The 20638-nt window shown below is 43.1% G+C and overlaps 1 protein-coding gene across 1 annotated transcript in view; it reads left to right on the top strand.

Annotated features, from left to right (window-relative positions):
* TENM4 (teneurin transmembrane protein 4) overlaps positions 1-20638 on the top strand; it is a gene marked incomplete in the record, with an annotated part of 1986086 nt that overhangs the window by 1077329 nt on the left and 888119 nt on the right. Inside the window, 1 exon segment of the mRNA XM_073612821.1 lies at positions 3960-4253. Coding sequence (XP_073468922.1) covers positions 4031-4253 — 223 coding nt within the window.

Genomic DNA, 20638 nt, shown 5'->3' with positions numbered 1-20638 from the left:
GTGTGGAGGGTTTGGTGGTGGGCAGTATGTACAAGAGATGAGTGTGGAGGGTATGATGGTGGGCAGTATGTGCAGGAGAGGAGTGAGGAGGGTATGATGGGGGCAGTATGTGCAGGAGAGAGGTGTGGAGGGTATGACAGGGGGCAGTATTTACAGGAGAAGAAGTGAAGTGTGGAGGGTATAATGGTGGGCAGTATGTACAGGAGAGAAGTGTGAAGGGTATGATGGTGGGCAGTATGTACAGGAGATGAGTGTGGAGGGTATGATGGTGGGCAGTATGTACAGGAGAGAAGTGTGAAAGGTATGATGGTGGGCAGTATGTACAGGAGAGAAGTGTGGGGGGTATGACAGCAGGCAGTATGTACAGGAGAGGAGTGTGGAGGGTATGATGGGGGTAGTATGTGCAGGAGAGGAGTGAGGAGGGTATGATGGGGGCAGTATGTGCAGGAGAGGAGTGAGGAGGGTATGATGGGGGCAGTATGTGCAGGAGAGAGGTGTGGAGGGTATGACAGGGGGCAGTATTTACAGGAGAAGAAGTGAAGTGTGGAGGGTATAATGGTGGGCAGTATGTGTAGGAGAGAAGTGTGGAGGGTATGATGGTGGGCAGTATGTACAGGAGATGAGTGTGGAGGGTATGATGGTAGGCAGTATGTACAGGAGAGAAGTGTGGAGGGTATGGTGGTGGGCAGTATGTACAAGAGATGAGTGTGGAGGGTATGATGGTGGGCAGTATGTACAGGAGAGAAGTGTGAAGGGTATGATGGTGGGCAGTATGTACAGGAGATGAGTGTGGAGGGTATGATGGTGGGCAGTATGTATAGGAGAGAAGTGTGAAGGGTATGATGGTGGGCAGTATGTACAGGAGAGAAGTGTGGGGGTATGACAGCAGGCAGTATGTACAGGAGAAGAGTGTGGAGGGTATGATGGGGGTAGTATGTGCAGGAGAGGAGTGAGGAGGGTATGATGGGGGCAGTATGTGCAGGAGAGGCGTGAGGAGGGTATGATCGGGGCAGTGGGTGCAGGAGAGGAGAGTCTAGGATATGATGGGGGCAGTATGAGCAGGAAAGCAGTGTGGAGGGTATGTCACTAATCATTATGTACAGGAGAGGAGAGCAGAAGGTAGGACAGTCAGCAGTACAGAGGGTATCACAAGATGACATTAAGTACTGGAGAGCAGTGTGGAGGGTATGAAAAAAGGGACTTTATGTGCAGGAAAGTAGTGCAGAGGGTTTGACAGGGGGCAGTATGTATTGAATGATGTTGTGTAACTCTCCTTTTACCACGTGCGGTATGACAATCTTGCAGGACTTAATTGCTATGAATTTTAATGAAATTGAGGGATTATTCAACACATCTGCATGTCACTCAGCCTATAATTATTATTAATGGCCTTACAGCAGTACAGAGTAGCACATATGTTACTGGAGTGTATTTGATTATGTGTGGAAACCTAATCACATTACAGGCATATGCTTAACATGTAGGATGCACATGTTCCAAGAGTATAGAAGCTGCTGGTGAAAATGTCACTTAGATGGTTTGATAAAATAAAAGCTAAATTGAAGTTAGACAATGTGTAAGGGCAGCTAATGAATTATATCTCTCGCTCCGGTATTTAACCAATGCAGTCCTCACACCTGTACACCCACATGGACCAAAGCAATGTTTTTAATTTTTAATATTGGACCTGTTAATGCAGCAAATATTTATTTTTTTATGCAATCCATAGACATAAAAAACACACTTATTTTCTACTTTGATCAGTGTTAAGGAAAAAAAATAGTGTTACTATAGACACAAGTCTCAATTTTATTTTATGAATTGTCCTATTTAAAATGGTACTAAAATGGAGATTCTGGTACATGGCATAGCAAATTATTTTACAAATGAAATAAAGGCTTTTTTTAATGCAACACACAAAAAAATTAAACCAAAAGAATGAAAATACTAAAATTTAAATAGTAATGTTTGGAAAATTTGATATACAGTAAAAGAAAAAAGGCAGGGGTTAAATATGAATTCCAGGTATGGCTATTTTTGTACAGTTATGTTGGTCCAGCCCTGACATAGTTTTTAAATCTTCCCCATGCTATCCAACACTAAAGAGGTTGTTTTGTCTGTGGTTATACAGTATGATAAATTGCTTAAAATGTCACCTGAATTGGGCATCCTATGACGTTGTGTCCCCTGGTTTAAATTCAAAAGTTATGCTTCTTATATTTTTGGTGGCATGTGACATTGACACCAGAGCTATAGGCACAGTGCCTGCCATTTAGTCTTTCATGATTAATGCATTTCCAAGCCTGCTGACAAATTTTTCAACTGGTTGGGGCCTATCCTTTCTTGAGCTATGTACCTCCCCTGTGGGACCTATTGGTGCCTACCCTTTTCTTTGCCATTTACCCCCCACCGTGGGACCTATTGGTGCCTACCCTTTCCTGAGCTATGTACCTCCCCTGTGGGACATATTGGTGCCTACCCTTTCCTGAGCTATGTACCTCCCCTGTGGGACATATTGGTGCCTACCCTTTCCTGTGCTATGTACCTCCCCGGTGGGACTTATTGGTGCCTAGCCTTTTCTGTGCTATGTACCTCCCTTGTGAGACCTATTGGTGCCTACCATTCCAGTGCCATGTACCTCCCCTGTGGGACCTATTGGTGCCTACCCTTTTCTGTGCCATTTACCTCCCCTGTGGGACCTATTGGTTCCTACCCTTTCCTGTGCCATGTACCTCCCCTGTGGGACCTATTGGTGCCTACACTTTCCTGAGCTATGTACCTCCCCTGTGGGACCTATTGGTGCCTACCCCTTCCTGAACTATGTACCTCCCCTGTGGGACATATTGGTGCCTACCCTTTCCTGTGCAATGTACCTCCCTGTGGGACCTATTGGTGCCTACCATTCCAGTGCCATGTACCTCCCCTGTGGGACCTGTTGGTGCCTACCCCTTTCTGTGCCATTTACCTCCCCTGTGGGACCTATTGGTACCTACCCTTCCTCTGCTATGTACCTCTCCTGTGAGACCTATTGGTGCCTACCCTTTCCCATGCCATGTACCTCTCCTATGCGACCTATTGCTGACCACTCTTTCCTGTGCTATGTACCTCCTCAGTGAGATATATTGGTGACTATCCTTCCTGTGCCTTGTATCTCCCCTGTGAGGCCTATTGGTGCCTAACCCTTCCTGAACTATGTACCTCCCCTGTGGGAACTATTGTTGCCTACCCTTTCTGTGCCATGTACCTCTCTTGTGGGGCCTATTGGTTCCTACCCTTTCCTGTGCTATGTACCTCCCCTGTGAGACCTATTGTGCTTACCCTTTCCTGTGCTATGTACCTCACTCCCCTGTGGGTTCTATTGGTGCCCTTTCCTGTGCTATGTACCTCCCCTGTGGGACCAATTGGTGTCTATCCTTTCCTGTGCTATTTGCCTAACTCCCCTGTGGGACCTATTGGTGCCTATCCTTTCCTGTGCTATGTACCTCTCCTATGGGACGTATTGATGCCTACCCTTTCCTGTGCCATGTTTCTCCCCCTGTGGGACCTACTGGTGCCTATTCTTTCCTGTGCTATGTACCTCTTCTGTGGGACCTATTGGCATCTATCCTTTTCTGTGCTATGTACCTTCCCACCATGCAACTCAAATCAAACGTCCGAGCCACCAATGAAGTACTGTCATCTGATGGTTGAATAAATTTAATGGAGGGGTAGAGAAGGGTTGATGCTAAAAGCAGCTTTAAGCTTAGCTTATATACCTCCACCTTCTGCTCTTCAGCTTTGCAGAGTACACACTACTAAACTTAGTTCAGCTTCCACTTACATATGTGGCAGCTCCATGTAATGATAGATTTCTGGCATTCAAAATAGCTAAAATAGAAACATACATACGTAAATGCCGTTTTATATATTCATCTGGAGCTCATTTTTAAAACATTACTATTTTACTTATTTTTTTTCAGAAACATCATTGATTCCTCTCTTCAAAAGTAAAGGACCAGTTCTGTTCAATGTTGTGGAGAAGGGCCGTGCCATGGATGTGAAAGAGAGGAAACCGTACCGATCCCTAACCAGGAGGCGCGATACTGAGCGCCGATATACGAGTTCCTCGGCCGAAAGTGATGAAAGCAAGATACCCCAAAAATCTTACAGCTCCAGCGAGACTTTAAAAGCCTATGACCAAGACTCCAGACTGTCCTACAGCAACCGAGTAAAGGAAATGGTCCACCCAGAGGTCGACGAGTTCTGCCGATCTGGTGAGTTCCAACAACGGATTGACTTAAACTCAATGGAAAGCCAATACGTTTTTATTTTTTTTTTTTTGGATAGAGTAGGGAATGCATAAGACCCCTTTGACCCCTTTTTTTAATACCATCTGTTTTCCCTTCACTTCCTGTCCTAGGGGGCAAAAATAGAAGATATTTAACCATTGGGAGACAATGGTCAATAGAATAGATAAACAGAGAATTTTCCTAGGAGTAATGCAGATGGCAATAAAAACCTCAAAGGAGTTCCAACAATTCTTTGCGCTAATAAAAATTTAAAAAATCTGGAATTACAAACACTTTAACCAATTCAGTTCTCATACCTGTATACCATACCCCAGCAATTTATACATTTCCACTATAAAAATTTCTACCTGTTTATGCAGTAATAACTTAAGATAAAAACATAAACTATTGGTGCTGTATAAATCCTGTATAATAATAATAATAATAATAATACATACATACATACATTGTTTGAAAGGACAAACCAGGCTTTGTTTTGGCAATATTGTCTTGCCAAATGCTTTTTTTTCTATGCAAACTATAGACCTAAAGAATTAAAAGATAAACAAAATGCTTTTTTTTTTATTTTGACAAGTGTTGGCTAAAAAAGTGGTGTAGCAATACCCCACGTACAGTAGGGGCTGCTGATAATTGTAGTCCATCTGTCACCTTGCCCAGCCAGGCACACACTTTTCAGTCACTCCTTAGACAGAAAGCAGTCCTTGCACTTGTTTTTATGTTTTTATTAAGGGGAATAAACTTGGATGGAGATGGGATATTTATGAGATGCCCGACTGATTGCAGAAAAATACATGGTACAACTATATACACCTCGGGTATATACAACTCCAGCACATCACTCCAGCGCTTCTCTTGCTTGCAGACTATCTCTCCTCAATACCACCAGCACATCACTTGCTTGCACTTTCCGGACCAGCTAGCACAGATAGATAGGCCTGACACTGGCTCAGCCAGGCCTTAGCAAATGCCCTTTGCAGGCAGGGACCATGGTCCCCTATAATGTAGCTGAAAATATGATAGTTCTTGGTGCTAGCTGTCCACGTGGCTACTGAGCCCAGTACCACATCTTCAGGCCCTGCCAGCCCTCCTGGCTGCAGTTGCCTCTCTCTCCACTGCCCATAACACCACAGTCCACTCCTCTGGCTCTGCACCCATCTCAGACTGCACTCCCCCAGTCCTCTCAGGCGTGCCTCCCCAGTTCTCTCCCAACTGTGTGTCATTCACCAGCCCTCTTGGCTGCGACCTGTTGTTTCTCTCCTGGAGACTTTACCTGGCAGTGCTCTCCCGCTCTCCTATCTTGCTCCCGTGCCACTTGTCCAGGACACCTCCGTGTGTCGTGAGAAGGGTCCTGTCCACACCTGAGCCCCAGGCCCAAGGTTACCCCCCCAGACTGGGGAGCTCCCTCAAAGGCTCCGATAGCCTAGCACTCCATCTCCAGCTTCCACTCGAACAACTCCTCCACAGCTGGGCTGACCCTAGGTATTTAAGGAGGCCAGCCCCCTGCCAATCCAGATTGGGGATTGGTCAGGGCTCCTTAGAACACCTTAGATGGCACCACCTCCCCTCTCCTCCTTCCCTTACAGAAAACACTATATCATTGTAGAATGAAGTGAGAGGTCTTGGTGATGCTGCCTGTGAGTCACCCAGCTCTGCTCTGAGTCATTCCCAAGCTAGATCAAAACACACCCAGCTAGGGCTGATTAGGGCTAACTAAGGTTTAATAATTGGTAAATAGAAATCGATTTATTATTACAGGTATTTATAAACATTAGAATCGTCAATTTACACAGCGCTTCACATATATATATATATATTGCACATTCACAACAGTCTCTGCTCTCAAGGAACTTACAATCTAAGGTCCCATTCCCACATTCATACATACACATAAGATGGCCAATTTAGACAGGATCCAATTAACCTACCACCATGTCTTGGGAGTATGGGAGGTATGGCACAAGGAGAACGTGTAACACTAACAGGAGGGTAGTGTCATGGTTGGGGTTTGAACTGGCGACCCTAGTGCTGCCAGGTGAAAGTGCTGACCACTTGGCCACTAGGCTGCCCCAGATACATACACTCATACAGTCCATCAGTACATCTTACATAAACATAGACCAACCCTGACTACCTAACACAGGCTGCCAAGGTTTATACCTTCGCTTAGGCTCTGAGGAAAGGGGTACTCCCCCGAAATGCATCAGCCATTAGCCATTCCTATCGGTTTGATCCTTTCGACATTAGGTCCTGGCGTGTCGATCTTCAGAACAGCGCACCTGCTCCTTTGTCAAAGCCTTTTATGAATGCTCGCTTGTGAGTATACATCTTGCTGTTTTTATGCTTTAATAAAGCTTTACCAGTGGTAATGCACTAGGTCGGTGCACCCTCCTTCTTTTCTTGTCTCCTTTTGGACCCAAGAAAAACCCAGGAAAGGAGAGGAACAACCCAGGTAACCCAACTATCTACATAGTGCAATTGATACAGTGGCAGAAATGCATTCAATGGTACCCCGCAAGCACCTGCTTAAACACATATGTTTAACGGCTGGGCGGGTGGGCTTTAACACTAAGCTGCTTTACAAATGCGTCCATGGGGAAAGGTTTTTCTGTGCTGAGACCTTACCATGCGCTCTCAGCACTATAATGTGACATCCAATCTCAGCAGTAACATGAGTGGAAAGCCCACCTCCTCCTCTCTGGCATTTAGTTCCAGTGGCAGCAGTGGCAAGGGGTTTAAAGCGGAACTAACCCTGTCCATTTCCTAAATCAGTTACTGTACATTTAAGGAATGTGATGAATGGTCACAGTTGCTTGTGCTCTTAAAGGAGGAGTACAGCCAAAGCTCATTTGGCTGTACTTCTCCTGTGGATCACTGGAATGCAGTTTTTTCTGAAGCCCGCTGTCTGCTGATGTCACAGAGCCAGTCCAGGCTTGGGCAAGATCGCGACAATGAAATCGGGATCCGCCCACATTCCTGGACCGGCACCCAACTTAGCCTCTCAACGAGCCGCAGAGAGTCTGAAGTAGAGAGAAAAAGTCCTGGACAGCCGCACTCAGAATAATGAATTGCCTTTATTAAATGATGATCATAAAAGATACATGCCACAGCAGAAAATTGCAGGAAATCTGACACATTTCACACTGTAGTCAGTGCTTAATCATAGCTTAATCATTAGCTATGATTAAGGACTGACTACAGTGTGAAAAGCGTCAACTTTCCTGCAGTTTTCTGCTGTGGCATGTATCTTTTATGATCATCATTTAATAAAGGCAATTCATTATTCTGAGTGCGGCTGTCCAGGACTTTTTCTCTCTACTTCATTACAAGCATTGCCGGAACCTGTTACTTCCAGCATGGAGGAGATGTCTGTCCCCCCCCCCCCCCCCCATAGCCCAGTGCTCCAGTGAGCGAGGAGGGGGCAGAACAGAGAGCCAGTGACTGACAGTCAGCAGCTCTCTGCTCAGGGAGCTCTGAGAACTGAGCGATCGGCATTGATTGATCGCTCGGTTCTCAGTGTTAGAGCCGGTGGGGGACAGATGCAGCATCGGATCGATGCTGCATACACCTAGGTAAGTGTGACTCTACAAAAAGACAAAACTCCATACTTCTCTTTTAACCGAACTGTCAAGCCAACAAGTAGGTGGTGTCATAACTGATCACATGTGCAGCACCATGTAGCAGTTGTACATCAAACAGAGACTAAGATGGCAGCTTCCTTGGCTGTAAAGGATAGGAGGATAATGAAATACATGGATATATTCACAATTTATATACCGAAACAAAATCTAATAAACATAGGCAAATATTGATAAGATGTTTTATATTAGATTAATCGCAAGAGCATGTTTTTATATAAAACAATAAAAAGACTACAATTACCCTTTTCACCCTGCATTATATCTAGCTGAGAGAGGCTAATTTCAATTAACAGAGTACTGCCTTACTATCTGCAATAGGCATGTTTAAAAGCGGCTATAAAAATGAATATTATTCCTTCATCATTCCCAATAAACCCGTTACCTCCTTTACTACTGGTTTATTGTATACTATAACACCATATGTACACTAGAAGTCATAAAAGTGTTATATCTTATAAGCAATCTTACAAACATGTAGGTCCCGCCACTAGAGAGTAAAAAATGTTAAAACATTTAAATCTCATTAATAGTAAGAAACTTAAACCAATATAGTTCAGCTTTTTATAAAAAAAAAAAAAACATTACTAGTGATGAGGAGGAAGCGATTATCAGCTACCATAAAAGATCAAAGTGTACTCTGGGTACCAACAAAAAAATTCATCTAAATATTTTCCTTAACTTTTTTTGATGCCAGGGTCGTTTTTGTGTTTAAGTTAAAATGTTATCCAATATTTTACCCTTTTTTTTTTTTGTAATATTTAAAAGATGAGGTTGTGAAGAGTAAATAGATAACAAACATGTCAAGCTTTATCCACTTGAGCTCTGGAAGGTTTTTTCCCTCTTCATGACCAGGGCATTTTTTTTCTATTCAGCACTGAGTTACTTTGCAAAGAAGGGAGAAAGGCTTGTGCCATGGAAGTCAGCTAAAACATTGTTTTATTATAGCATACTCTAGTCCATAGTTTGGGCATGGGTGCACCTAAGGAATGTATTTAAAACCTCTCTGTGTTATACATCTATCTCACATTGCATGTTATCCCATGGAGAATTGGGTTCATGTATACAATGGAAGAGTGGTTTTATATGTATAATAGAAACCTCTAGTGCAGGGGTAGGCAACCTCGACACTCCAGCTGTGGTGAAACGACAAATCTCATCATGCCTCTGCCTCTAGGAGTCATGCCTGTGATTGTCAGGGTCTTGCAATGTCTCATGGGACTTGTAGTTTTACAACAGCTGGAGGGCCAAGGTTACCTACCCCTGCTGTAGTGGGATGATGGTGAGGGGGTAGAATGTTGCACTCTAGTCTACCTTGCATGATTTTCTTATGCCAATTAACTCATGGAGGTTCTGGGCAGCTCATGATTATGTAGAATATTGGAGATTCCAGGTAGTTGAAGTGCAAATTAAGATAATAAAGACATAAGATAAAATAGATATTATTGAGCTAAGGTAGGGTTTATACTGTGTGCAGATGGAGGGCGTAAGGAAGTATGCTGGGACTTTTTAGTCAATGCCAGGTGCCATAATTACTATGCCAAAGTAACTTATAATAGAGCTCTGTACCACTAGGCTGCAATTAACTCATGATCTAGCAACGTCAACAATAAACAGTGTATATAAGCATTAACTGCAGTGTGAATATGAATGCTATAACTAGTCTAGAGTGCACTCTAGGAGATTGGCTAGGATATGGTGTAATGTCCCTTGAGAAGTACCTCTTAGCATAAGCAACAGGTAAAGGTGTAGCAGCTGTAAAGGGACAATCTTTAGTCCTAACTCTTCAGCCGGTTAGTGTTGGAGCCCAGTTGTATGGTTGGTGCATATGAGAATAGTCCCAGTCAAGCCTGCAGGCATCAATGAGGCTACTAGATGGTTGTAATGACAAGGCTCAGTCTCTTTCCGATCTCCCTTACAGCAAGTGGAAGATGTGACCTGTATAGCCTGAGAAAATGCAGATCTTTCCCCTCCTCTTGCGTATACCTGTTAATCAGTTCAGCACCACAGGGCAGCAGCTACAGAGAGCTGAAGTCAGTATTTTTGTCACTCCATTCATAGCCAAACACCTGGATTCACATATATACAGTCTCTGGTGTAAGATTTACACAAGGTTCACAAATGTTATATATACATCTATCTCACATTGCATTGAGCTACGGTAGGGTCTGGACTGTGTGCAGATTGAGAGAGTAGAGAAGTATGCTGGGACTCTTTAGTCCAGGCATGTCCAAAGTCCAGCCCGCGGGCCAATCGCGGCCCACAATTCGGTTTTGAAAGGCCCACCTGGTTATTTGGACAACTATATCTTTTGTGGCCCCCAATGATCTCCCAGCGCCGGGGCCACAAAAGATATATATGCTGACTACCTTGGAGGGGACAGGGAGGAGGCAGGACGAGTGCCGTACAGACAGGAGTATTTCCTGTTCACACGGCAGCCTCTGTAATAGGAAGTCTCGTCCATCATAGGAGGTGGGACTTTCTATTAAAGAGGCCGCCAAGACAACAGGAGGTTTTCCTGTATGTAATCTTTTGGCGCTCTTCCTGCCCCCCTCCCTGTTCCCTCCAAAGCTGCAGATGGATGGGCATCATTCAGGCTGCACTGATTGCAATGGTGAGTCTGCATTCATGACAATGGGGGTGCTATATTCCTGGCAGTGGTGGGTGCTGCATTCCTGGCAATGGTAGGATCTGCATTCCTGGCAACGGGGGTGCTGCATTCCTGACAATGGTGGGTGCTGCATTCATGGCAATGGGGGTGCTGCATTCCTGGCAATGGTGGGTGCCGCATTCCTGGCAATGGTGGGTGTTGCATTCATGGCAATGGGGTGCTGCATTCCTGGCAATAGTGGGTGCTGCATTCATGGCAATGGGGGTGCTGCATTTCTGGTAATGGTGGGTGCTGCATTTTTGGCAATGGGGGTGCTGCATTCCTGGCAATGGTGGGTGCTGCATTCCTGTCAATGGTAGGTGCTGCGTTCCTGGCAATGGGAGTGCTGAATTCATGGCAATGGTGGGGCTGCATTCATGGCAATGGGAGTGCTGCATTCATGGCACTTGTGAGGCTGCAGATGGGCACTGACCCTTATTTTACTTCACAGTTCTTTATTTAAAATTTACATTTTTTTTCCTGAAACGTCCATCTTAAAGTGAAGGTGCGTGTTATACACCAATAAATACGGTATATCCAAATAACATGCCCAAACTCATCTCTTTACTCACACACAGCCACAAAGGCAAGAGAATTCTTGTTGGGCAGTGTATTAGTGCTCGAACGAACACACTTCCTAACTTTTAATGGTTCGACGAATTTCAGGCAAAATGGTCAGCCTTCACGAATGTTCACTTCATTAAATCTGGTCCTCTTTGAAAAAATTTTGGACACCCCTGCTTTAGTCCATGCCAGGTATGCAAGTAGTCTACTTTGAAGAATGTGTGTGTAGTAGTGACCGAGTCTGGGTCCAATATATAGCTATGGCTAGCTTCCTTGAGAAGGAAATAGACTTTGAGTCACTCTCAGAGGAAGCCAGAAAAGCCTTGGGTAGCCCAGTAGACAAGGCTTGGACCAAGGAAGGAGGATCTAAACAAGATCCTCCCTAAAACAGAGGCCAAATAGATTTTCCGTTTAGGATCGAGGGCCACTCATGATCTATATGAGGGGTTCACCTACTCACCTTTTGTGTGTTGATATAACTTTGGGACAACTAATCTGATGTCCAACATTCAAATAAGGGAAGAATTTTGAGAGAAGGCACCATTAAATAGCTTTATCTATTGGCAACTGACTTGTACATATGAGCAAGAGAGATATGTACAATCCTCTCAGAACATGAGGGTCCTCAGTAATATGTATTACTCTACCCGGCCACAGAAATTTAATACAGTATCTGATTGAAGTGTATGTGGGTTTAAATGAATCAATGTTCCCAGGCTTGGAGAATTTCAGGATGCTTGGTTCCTTGGCTCCATGATCAGGGTTACTTTGTCCTTCATCCACAAGATGGAACGAGGAGCAGTGGAGCTTCACTTGATATTTAGGACAAATATTGCCTAAACACTTCTCAGATAGTCTGATAGATGGCACTGTGGCTAATAAAAAATAGTGATTCCTCATTTGTGCATGTGCAAACACCAATGCATGATTGTGTGATGACATGTGCGGTGAGGTTACGCAGGTCATGACGTCACTAAACGTGGAGGTATGGCGACCATTTTGCTCATAATGATATAAATACAGGGTGACCAAACAATTGGTTGCCATTTTCCTTTCATCACCATGGACCTTAAATGTTTGATTGTCCTATTATTTTGATTTTGGTTTATTGTCCGGTACCCCTGGCGAAGCTCATTTAGTGAGCGAAACATGTAGAGATAAGGTATTTCGTTAACCTATTTTTTCATACCTTGGGGTGCCACATGGGTCTCACATGGTCTATTGGGATGGTGAACAAACATTTTTTTTTTTTTTTAATGTAGTCATGAGAGCTCTTTTTGACTGAGACCAACGAGTGGCTTAGATGCAATTCACCATCCCACGATATTTGCCAAGTCAAATTGCCTAGTAGGTACAATGAAGATATGAGACCCCTTTTTTTGGCTGAGACCATTGAGTGGCTTGGATGCATGACACCATATCATGGTAACTGGCCAGTCAAATTGTCTGAGGAGGCCTCCCTATAGATAGTGTTTATTTACTGGATACTTCTATATCATAGGGATAGACTTAAAAAGAATAGCAGATTAGCGTCATTGGGGTATTTTTTTATCTTCTGCTCTCCTACAGAATCAATATACTTCCGATCCTATAAGTATACATTTACATTTCTTCTTCCTTTCCATGATATACTTCATAACCAACAAAGGTTGATTCTCTCTTATTGGCCATTGGTGCGTGGGCATGTGCACCCCCATTTCTTGTGTTTTTAGTAAAAGTAGTCTACCTGTGTTGTGAAAGACTGAAAGCAAGTCCATATACTGTATATACAGTATATATATATATATATATATATATATATATATATATATATATATATATATATATATAAAATCTCTGGTGTAGGAGAAAGACTTTTACAAATGTTATATACATTGTACATCTGTCTGAAATTGCATGTGATCCCATGGAGAATCGCTTGATGTATACAATTGTAGAGTGGAGTCATCTTGCAGATATAGGATTGACTCTTAATTTTTTTTTTGTCTCGCCAAGGAATATGTGCCAGGGCTGGTGAACGGATTGCATCCCTTTGTAATTTTACTAGACTATTTGTAAGGTTGCTACATGCTTCATATTGCACGTTCACAGAATAATATACTGAATAATATACAATATGGTTGTACTTTATTTAGCAGCCCTACCCCATGATAAATTTAGACTATAGGGGGCTTGGCTGGCCCATTAGATATATTTTGGACAACGTTGTCCAGTTTTTACTGGAAGGATGTGTTATACTGTATATGTATGGCTGATTGTATGTAATAAACTAATTTCAAGGGAATACTAAGGAGTGGTGCCTATATAATTTTTTCTACGTTTTAGTTCATAGCCTTGAGGGTACTTGACCTAGCCATCCACAAATCTGCCCCCAGCTAAATCACCAGCCTTGTCTTAAAGTACCAACCAAACTGTTCTCTTCACTCCTCCCAAGAACTGTTGCTCTCCTTGTTACCTCCTCCCACTCCCACCTCCAGGACTTCTCCAGAGCCTCTCCATTTCTCTGGAACTCCTTACTCCAATTTACTTTATAGTTCATAACATTCAGGATACTTGATCTAGCCATCCACAAATCTGCACCCAGCTAAATCACGAGCCTTGTCTTAAAGTACCAACCAAGCAGTTTTCTTCACTCCTTCCAAGAACTGCTGCTCTCCTTGTTACCTCCTCTTACGGCCGCCTCCAGGATTTCTCCAGAGCCTCTCCTTTTCTCTGGAACTCCTAACCCCAATCGGTTCTACAATCTCCCACTCTCCCCATCATTAGATGATCCCTGAAAATCTATCTCTTCAGAGAGGTCTATCCTGCCTCTTACTAATAAACTGAACTTTTAGTTCAGCTAAATCACCAGTCTTGTCTTAAAGTACCAACCAAACTGTTCTCTTCACTCCTCCCAAGAACCGTTGCTCTACTTGTTACCTCCTCCCACACCCATCTCCAGGACTTCTCCAGAGCCTCTCCACTTCTCTGGAACTCCTTACCCCAATTTACTTTATGGTTCATAACCTTTAGGATACGTGACCTAACCAACCACTAATCTGCCCCCAGCTAAATCACCAGCCTTGTCCTAAAGTACCAACCAGTTTTCTTCACTCCTCCCAAGAACTGCTGCTCTCCTTGTTACCTCCTCTCACACTTGCCTCCTGGATTTCTCCAGAGGAATTGTACTATAACTCTACTACCCCCCTCCTTTTTGGAAAGTGCTGCACAAACTGTAGGCGGGTGCAGTCTATTTTCTCCACTGCAGGTGGCGCTCATCCACAGCGGGAATGTGGTTGGAGGAGGAAGTCAAGAGGAACCTTCCTCTATGGTTTCCTCGGTCACAGAGAGACAGCATCCGACTGGATGTTGGCATTTCATGTGACTTTGGAGGTCATCTTGGGTCAGGCAGAGTCTATTTAAGACCCTGGCTCCACAGTTTGGCATGCATTTCACATGTGGCTAAAGTAGAGATCGGTCTCTTGTCTGTCAAGGACAGTGCTTAGCATCAGGGAGAAGTTCCAGATAAGTAAGGAAAGTGCAGGGACATGCCATCCTACCTGGAAGCCTCCCTACTTGGGTACAGACCAGCCAGGCTGCAGTTTGCCCCTTGAGACTGATGCTGTAGCCACACCTGAGACCTATTGCTACTACTCATCATTGTCACATCCTATGAGTGTTCCCAGTCGGGTGCTTCTTGCATTTTGCAAACTTCAATTTCAGTACAGTTCTGTTTTTTGCAATTGGACTCTGAGTGCTTTCTGCCTCTGAACCACGCTGCACCTACCCACTATGGCACTATAAAAATCCTGTATAGTAATATAATATAATATAATACAGGGAATTATATTTCTATTAGTTAAAAAATGTGTGGCTCCTGGTCCCACAAGTTTCATCTTTATTAATAAAGTCTTCATTTTCTACAGAGGCACGAGCAACTTTAAGTTTGAATGTAACATTGTCCTCATGCTTTGCAGCCTCTTATATAATATGTGCAGTCATTGAACCACCTTCACCTAAAATACCTTATTGAGCTTGAAAAGGCTGAGCATGCAAGCAGCAAAATACACCTGACTTCTTCTGGGACCGCTACAGCGGCACACATCTCTTAATGTAATTGCAAATGTCTAATTTAGCAGTAAATGGCTAATGAATTGCATTTTCTCCAACCTTATTAAGCTCAGTTATTGATAAAACAGATGGTATTGTGTAAACAGCAGCTCTAGCTGGAGGTAAGGCAGTCGAGAAACATTGAACTGATCCTGTCTTAGCCCTCGTCAGACTGCCATTACCAATGAGTAAAGTTAAATAATGCTGCCCGAAACAAGTTAACAAGCTAGTAGAATGATGGCCGCCAGAGAAAGTTACTGTAGGTCTATACACAATCACTGGGGGTTGTTGAAGTTGTAGCAAAGAATCCTTTGCGGGTGATTTACAAAGGGTGGTGCAAGTAAAAGGAGAGCAGATTCCCAGGGAAGTCCTATCTGGTTTCATCTTTTAAAGGCATAGACAACCTTTTGCAAAAAATAATAATAAATGCACCTATATAGATTGATGAAATAAATGAGCATGTATTTATTTTTTGTATTGGAGCCTGCAAAGCATTGAAACCATAATCAGTGGATCACAAGTGCAATGCTGTTGCTCCTGCAGACTATTCCTCAAGCCATATGTCCATACGAGGTGTGGACCATCAGTTGTGAAGCATCGATGGACTACAAGTTAGGTGATACCACACTGAGAACTATGAGTCTTTCCACTGCGGTGGCTAGCTACGAGGGTTCTTAAAAAAGTTTCTGCACTTTTTTAACTCAATTTTTCAGGGCAGGTTTTGGACATAAGAATAGCAGAGTCCTGAAGACTAATGCCCTGTACACATGGTCGGATTTTCCAACGGAAAAAGTGCGATCGGATTGTGTTGTCGGAAATTCCGATCGTGTGTGGGCTCCATCTGACTTTTTCCGTCAGAATTTCCGACACACAAAGTTTGAGAGCAGGGTATAAAATTTTCCAACAACAAAATCCGATCGTTTAAATTCCGATCGTGTGTAAACAAATCCGACGCACAAAGTGCCACGCATGCTCAGAATAAATTAAGAGACGAAAGCTATTGGCTACTGCCCCGTTTATAGTCCCGACGTACGTGTTTTACGTCACAGCGTTCAGAACCATCGGATTTTCCGACAACTTTGTGCGACCGTGTGTATGCAAGACAAGTTTGAGCCAACATCCGTCGGAAAAAATCCGATGGATTTTGTTGTCGGAATGTCCGATCAATGTCCGATCGTGTGTACGGGGCATAAGACTGTCAAATGGCGGGATTAGAATTAGAGCATGGCTGGCTGGCTGGATGGCTTAACTCCAATGCATATAAAAGCAAAGGAGAAGGCCTTCAAAAAATACATGGTTGAGGGATCATCATCAGCATTCAGACTTTATAAAGAATGCAACAAGAAATGTAAGGGTGCAATTAGGGTGGCTAAGATAGAACACGAAAAACACATAGCGGAGGAGAGCAAAAAAAATCCCAAGAAATTCTTTAAGTATGTAAACAGTAAAAAAGGGAGGACAGACCATATTGGCCCCATAAAGAATGAGGAAGGACATCTGGTTACAAAGGATGGGGAGATGGCGAAGGTATTGAATTTATTCTACTCCTTCACGAGGGAATCGGGGGGCTTTAATAACCAAAACTGCAGTGTTTATCCTTATTCTGTCCTCTGTTAACCATGGAGGTGCTTCCTGTGAAACACCTTCATGGTTAACAGAGGACAGAATTAAAATTAGACTTGGGAAACTTAACATTAATAAATCACCGGGACCAGGTGGCTTGCATCCGAGGGTACTTAGGGAACTCAGTCAAGTAATTGCCAGACCATTGTTCCTAATTTTTACTGACAGTCTACTGACTGGAATGGTACCAGGTGATTGGAGAAAAACCAATGTAGCACCAATATTAAAAAAGGCCCAAAACACATCCCTGGGAATTACAGACCAGTTAGCCTAACATCGATAGCATGAAAGCTCTCTGAGGGGATGATAAGGGACTATATACAAGATTTTAGTAATGAGAACATTATCATTAGCAGTAATCAGCATGGATTCATGAAGACTTGTTCTTGCCAAAACAATCTATTAACCTTCTATGAGGAGGTGAGTTGCCATCTAGATAAAGGAAGGCCCGTAGACGTGGTGTATCTGGATTTTGCAAAAGCATTTGACACAGTTCCCCATAAATAAGGTCCATTGGCATGGACCATAGGGTGAGTACATGGATTGAAAACTGGCTACAAGGGCAAGTTCAGAGGGTGGTGATAAATGGGGAGTACTTGGAATGGTCAGAGGTAGTTAGTGGGGTCCCCCAGGGTTCTGTGCTGGGACCAATCCTATTTAATTTGTTCATAAACGACCTGGAGGATGGGATAAACAGTTCAATCTCTGTATTTGCGGACGATACTAAGCTAAGCAGGGCAATAACTTCTCCGCTGCTGCTAACAAAGCAAACAGAATATTGGCATGCATTAAAAAGGGATCAACTCCAGAGATAAAACGATAATTCTCCCGCTCTACAAGACTCTGGTCTGGCCGCACCTAGATTATGCTGTCCAGTTCTCGGCACCAGTCCTCAGGAAGGATGTACTAGAAATGGAGCGAGTACAAGAAGGGCAACTAAGCTAATAAAGGGTCTGGAGGATATTAGTTATGAGGAAAGGTTGAGAGCACTGAACTTATTCTCTCTGGAGAAGAGATGCTTGATAGGGGATATGATTTCAATTTATAAATACCGTACCGGTGATCCTACAATAGGGATAAAACTTTTTCCCAGAAGGGAGTTTAACAAGACACGTGGCCACTCATTAAAATTAGAAGAAAATAGGTTTAACCTTAAACTACGTAGAGGGTTCTTTCTTGTAATGCCTTGTACACACGATAGGACTTTCCGATGGAAAATGTGTGACAGGAGCTTGTTGTCGGAAATTCCGACCGTGTGTAGGCTCCATCACACATTTTCCATAGGAATTTCCGTCACACAAAATTTGAGATCTGGTTCTCAAATTTTCCGTCAACGGATTTCCGATCGTGTGTACACAATTCCGACGCACAAAGTGCCACACATGCTCGGAATCAAGCAGAAGAGCAGCACTGGCTATTGAATTTCATTTTTCTCGGCTCGTCGTACGTGTTGTACATCACCGCGTTCTTGACGTTCGGAATTTCCGACCAACTTTGTTTGACCGTGTGTATGCACAAGACAAGTTTGAGCCAACATCCGTCAGAAAAAATCCCATGGATTTTGTTGTCGGAAAATCCTATTGTGCGTACAGGGCATTAGAGCGGCAAGGATGTGGAATTCCCTTCCACAGGTGGTGGTTTTATCAGGGAGCATCAATAGTTTCCAAAAACTATTAGATAAGCACCTGAACGACCGCAACATACAGGGATATACAATGTAATACTGACATATAATCACACACCTAGGTTGGACTTGTGTTTTTTTTCAACCTCACCTACTATGTAACTATGTAAGAACAGGAACTGCAAATATGGAAATATTGGAACAGGAAGAGTTTTTTTTTTTTTTTTTTTACAGTACGTGGATACTGGCCAAAAGGGATTTATCCAAATTTGTAATTGGAGTTTGGTGACTTTTATTGAAGGCACAAGATGGTAAACGTAAAAAGGACAGAAGGATTAAAGGGTCAGTTCGTTGAGGTAGAATCTGGTGGGCTGAGTCAGCCCTTGGCCTCTTATACTGAATGACTTGGATACAGCTAGATTTGTATACCATAGTTCCCAACTCATTTCATGTCCACCTGGGGGTTTGAATGCTCTCCACCCTTTGTGTGTTCCAGCTCCTTCTCTCATATTGTCCATAATATAAAACAAATATTTCTTGATTGTTGACAAATTTAAGGAAAATTAACTAATTACTGACAAAAAAGGGATGTGTAGCTCAAACATTTTACCTTTTACTCGCACTATTAAAAAGTGTGTATGAGATGTGTCTAAAAAGTTTTAGACATAGGAATAGCAGAGTCCTGAAGACTAATTCCCTGTACACATGATAGGATTTTCCAACAACAAAATCCATGTTTTTTTTTCCGACGACTGTTGGCTCAAACTTGTCTAGCATACACACGGTCACACAAATCTTGTCAGAAATTCCGAACGTCCAGAACGTGGTGACGTACAACACGCGCGACAAGCCGAGAAAAATGAAGTTCAATAGCCAGTGCAGCTTTTCTGCTTGATTCCGAGTATGTGTGTAACTTTGTGTGTCGGAATTTCTGTTGTCGGAAAATTTGAGAACCAGATCTCAAATTTTGTGTGACGGAAATTCCTATGGAAAATGTGTGATGGAGCCTACACACGGTCGGAATTTCCAACAACAAGCTCCTATCACACATTTTCCATCGGAAAATCCTATTGTGCACACACGATCGGAATTTAGGAGAAAGGATTTTGTTGTCGGAAAATTTGAGATCCAGATCTCAAATTTTGTGTGATGGAAATTCCAATGGAAAATGTCCGATGGAGCCTACACATGGTCGGAATTTCCAACAACAAGCTCCCATAGAACATTTTCCGTTGGAAAATCCTATCGTGTGTATGGGGTATAAGACTGTGAGATGGTGGGATTATAATTAAACAGGAACTGAAAATATGGAAATATTGGAAGGAACAGGAAGAGGGTTTTTTTTTTTTTTTTTTAAAGTACGTGGGTACTGGCCAAAATTGGTTTATCCAAATTTGTAATTAGAGTTTGGTGACTTTTATTGGAGGCACAAGATGGTAAAGGCAAAAAGGACAGAAGGATTAAAAGGTCAATTCACGGAGGTAGAATCTGGTGGGCTGAATCAGCCCGTGGCCTCTTATACTGTATGTCTTGGATACCCCAACAGCTAGATTTTATTACCATAGTTCCCAACTCATTTCATGTCCACCTGGGGGTTTGAATGCTTTCCAAATTGTGTGTGTTCCAGCTCCTCCTCTCATATTTTCCATAACATAAAAACAAATATTTCCTAAATGTTGATGAATTTATGGAAAATTAACAAATTATTGACAAAAAAGGGATGCATAGCTCAAACATCTTACCTTTTTCTCACACCTTTAAAAAGTGTGTATGAGGTGTGTCTAAAAAGTTTGGTGAATGGTCCGATATCTCAACAGCAACATGGGCCAGGTGTGCGTGCATGCACATGGCTATCCAGAGACACGTCGAGAAGCACCACCTAGCGTGGCGTACACGTGGCCATCAGGGTAAACCCGCTGTGGGCAGTCGAACATAGTCAGTGTAAAAGTTAGGGTCATGGAGCAACAAGAGACATTCAAAGTTCTGCAACAAACTGGGGAAAATGGAGATGCATGAAATGTTGGTGCAAGTGTACGGGACTGAAGCCGTAAGCAGAAAATGTGTTTACGATTGGTTCAAACTCTTTCGCGATGGGAAGGAAACATCTGAGGATGGGCCGTCAACAAGCAGAACCCCAGACATGATCAAGCGAGTGCGAAAATTG

This window comes from Aquarana catesbeiana, linkage group LG02, assembly GCF_042186555.1.
Source record: "Aquarana catesbeiana isolate 2022-GZ linkage group LG02, ASM4218655v1, whole genome shotgun sequence".
Taxonomy (NCBI): domain Eukaryota; kingdom Metazoa; phylum Chordata; class Amphibia; order Anura; family Ranidae; genus Aquarana; species Aquarana catesbeiana.
Note: the sequence above shows the minus strand (reverse complement) of the source record. Positions and strands in the feature narration are given on the sequence as shown.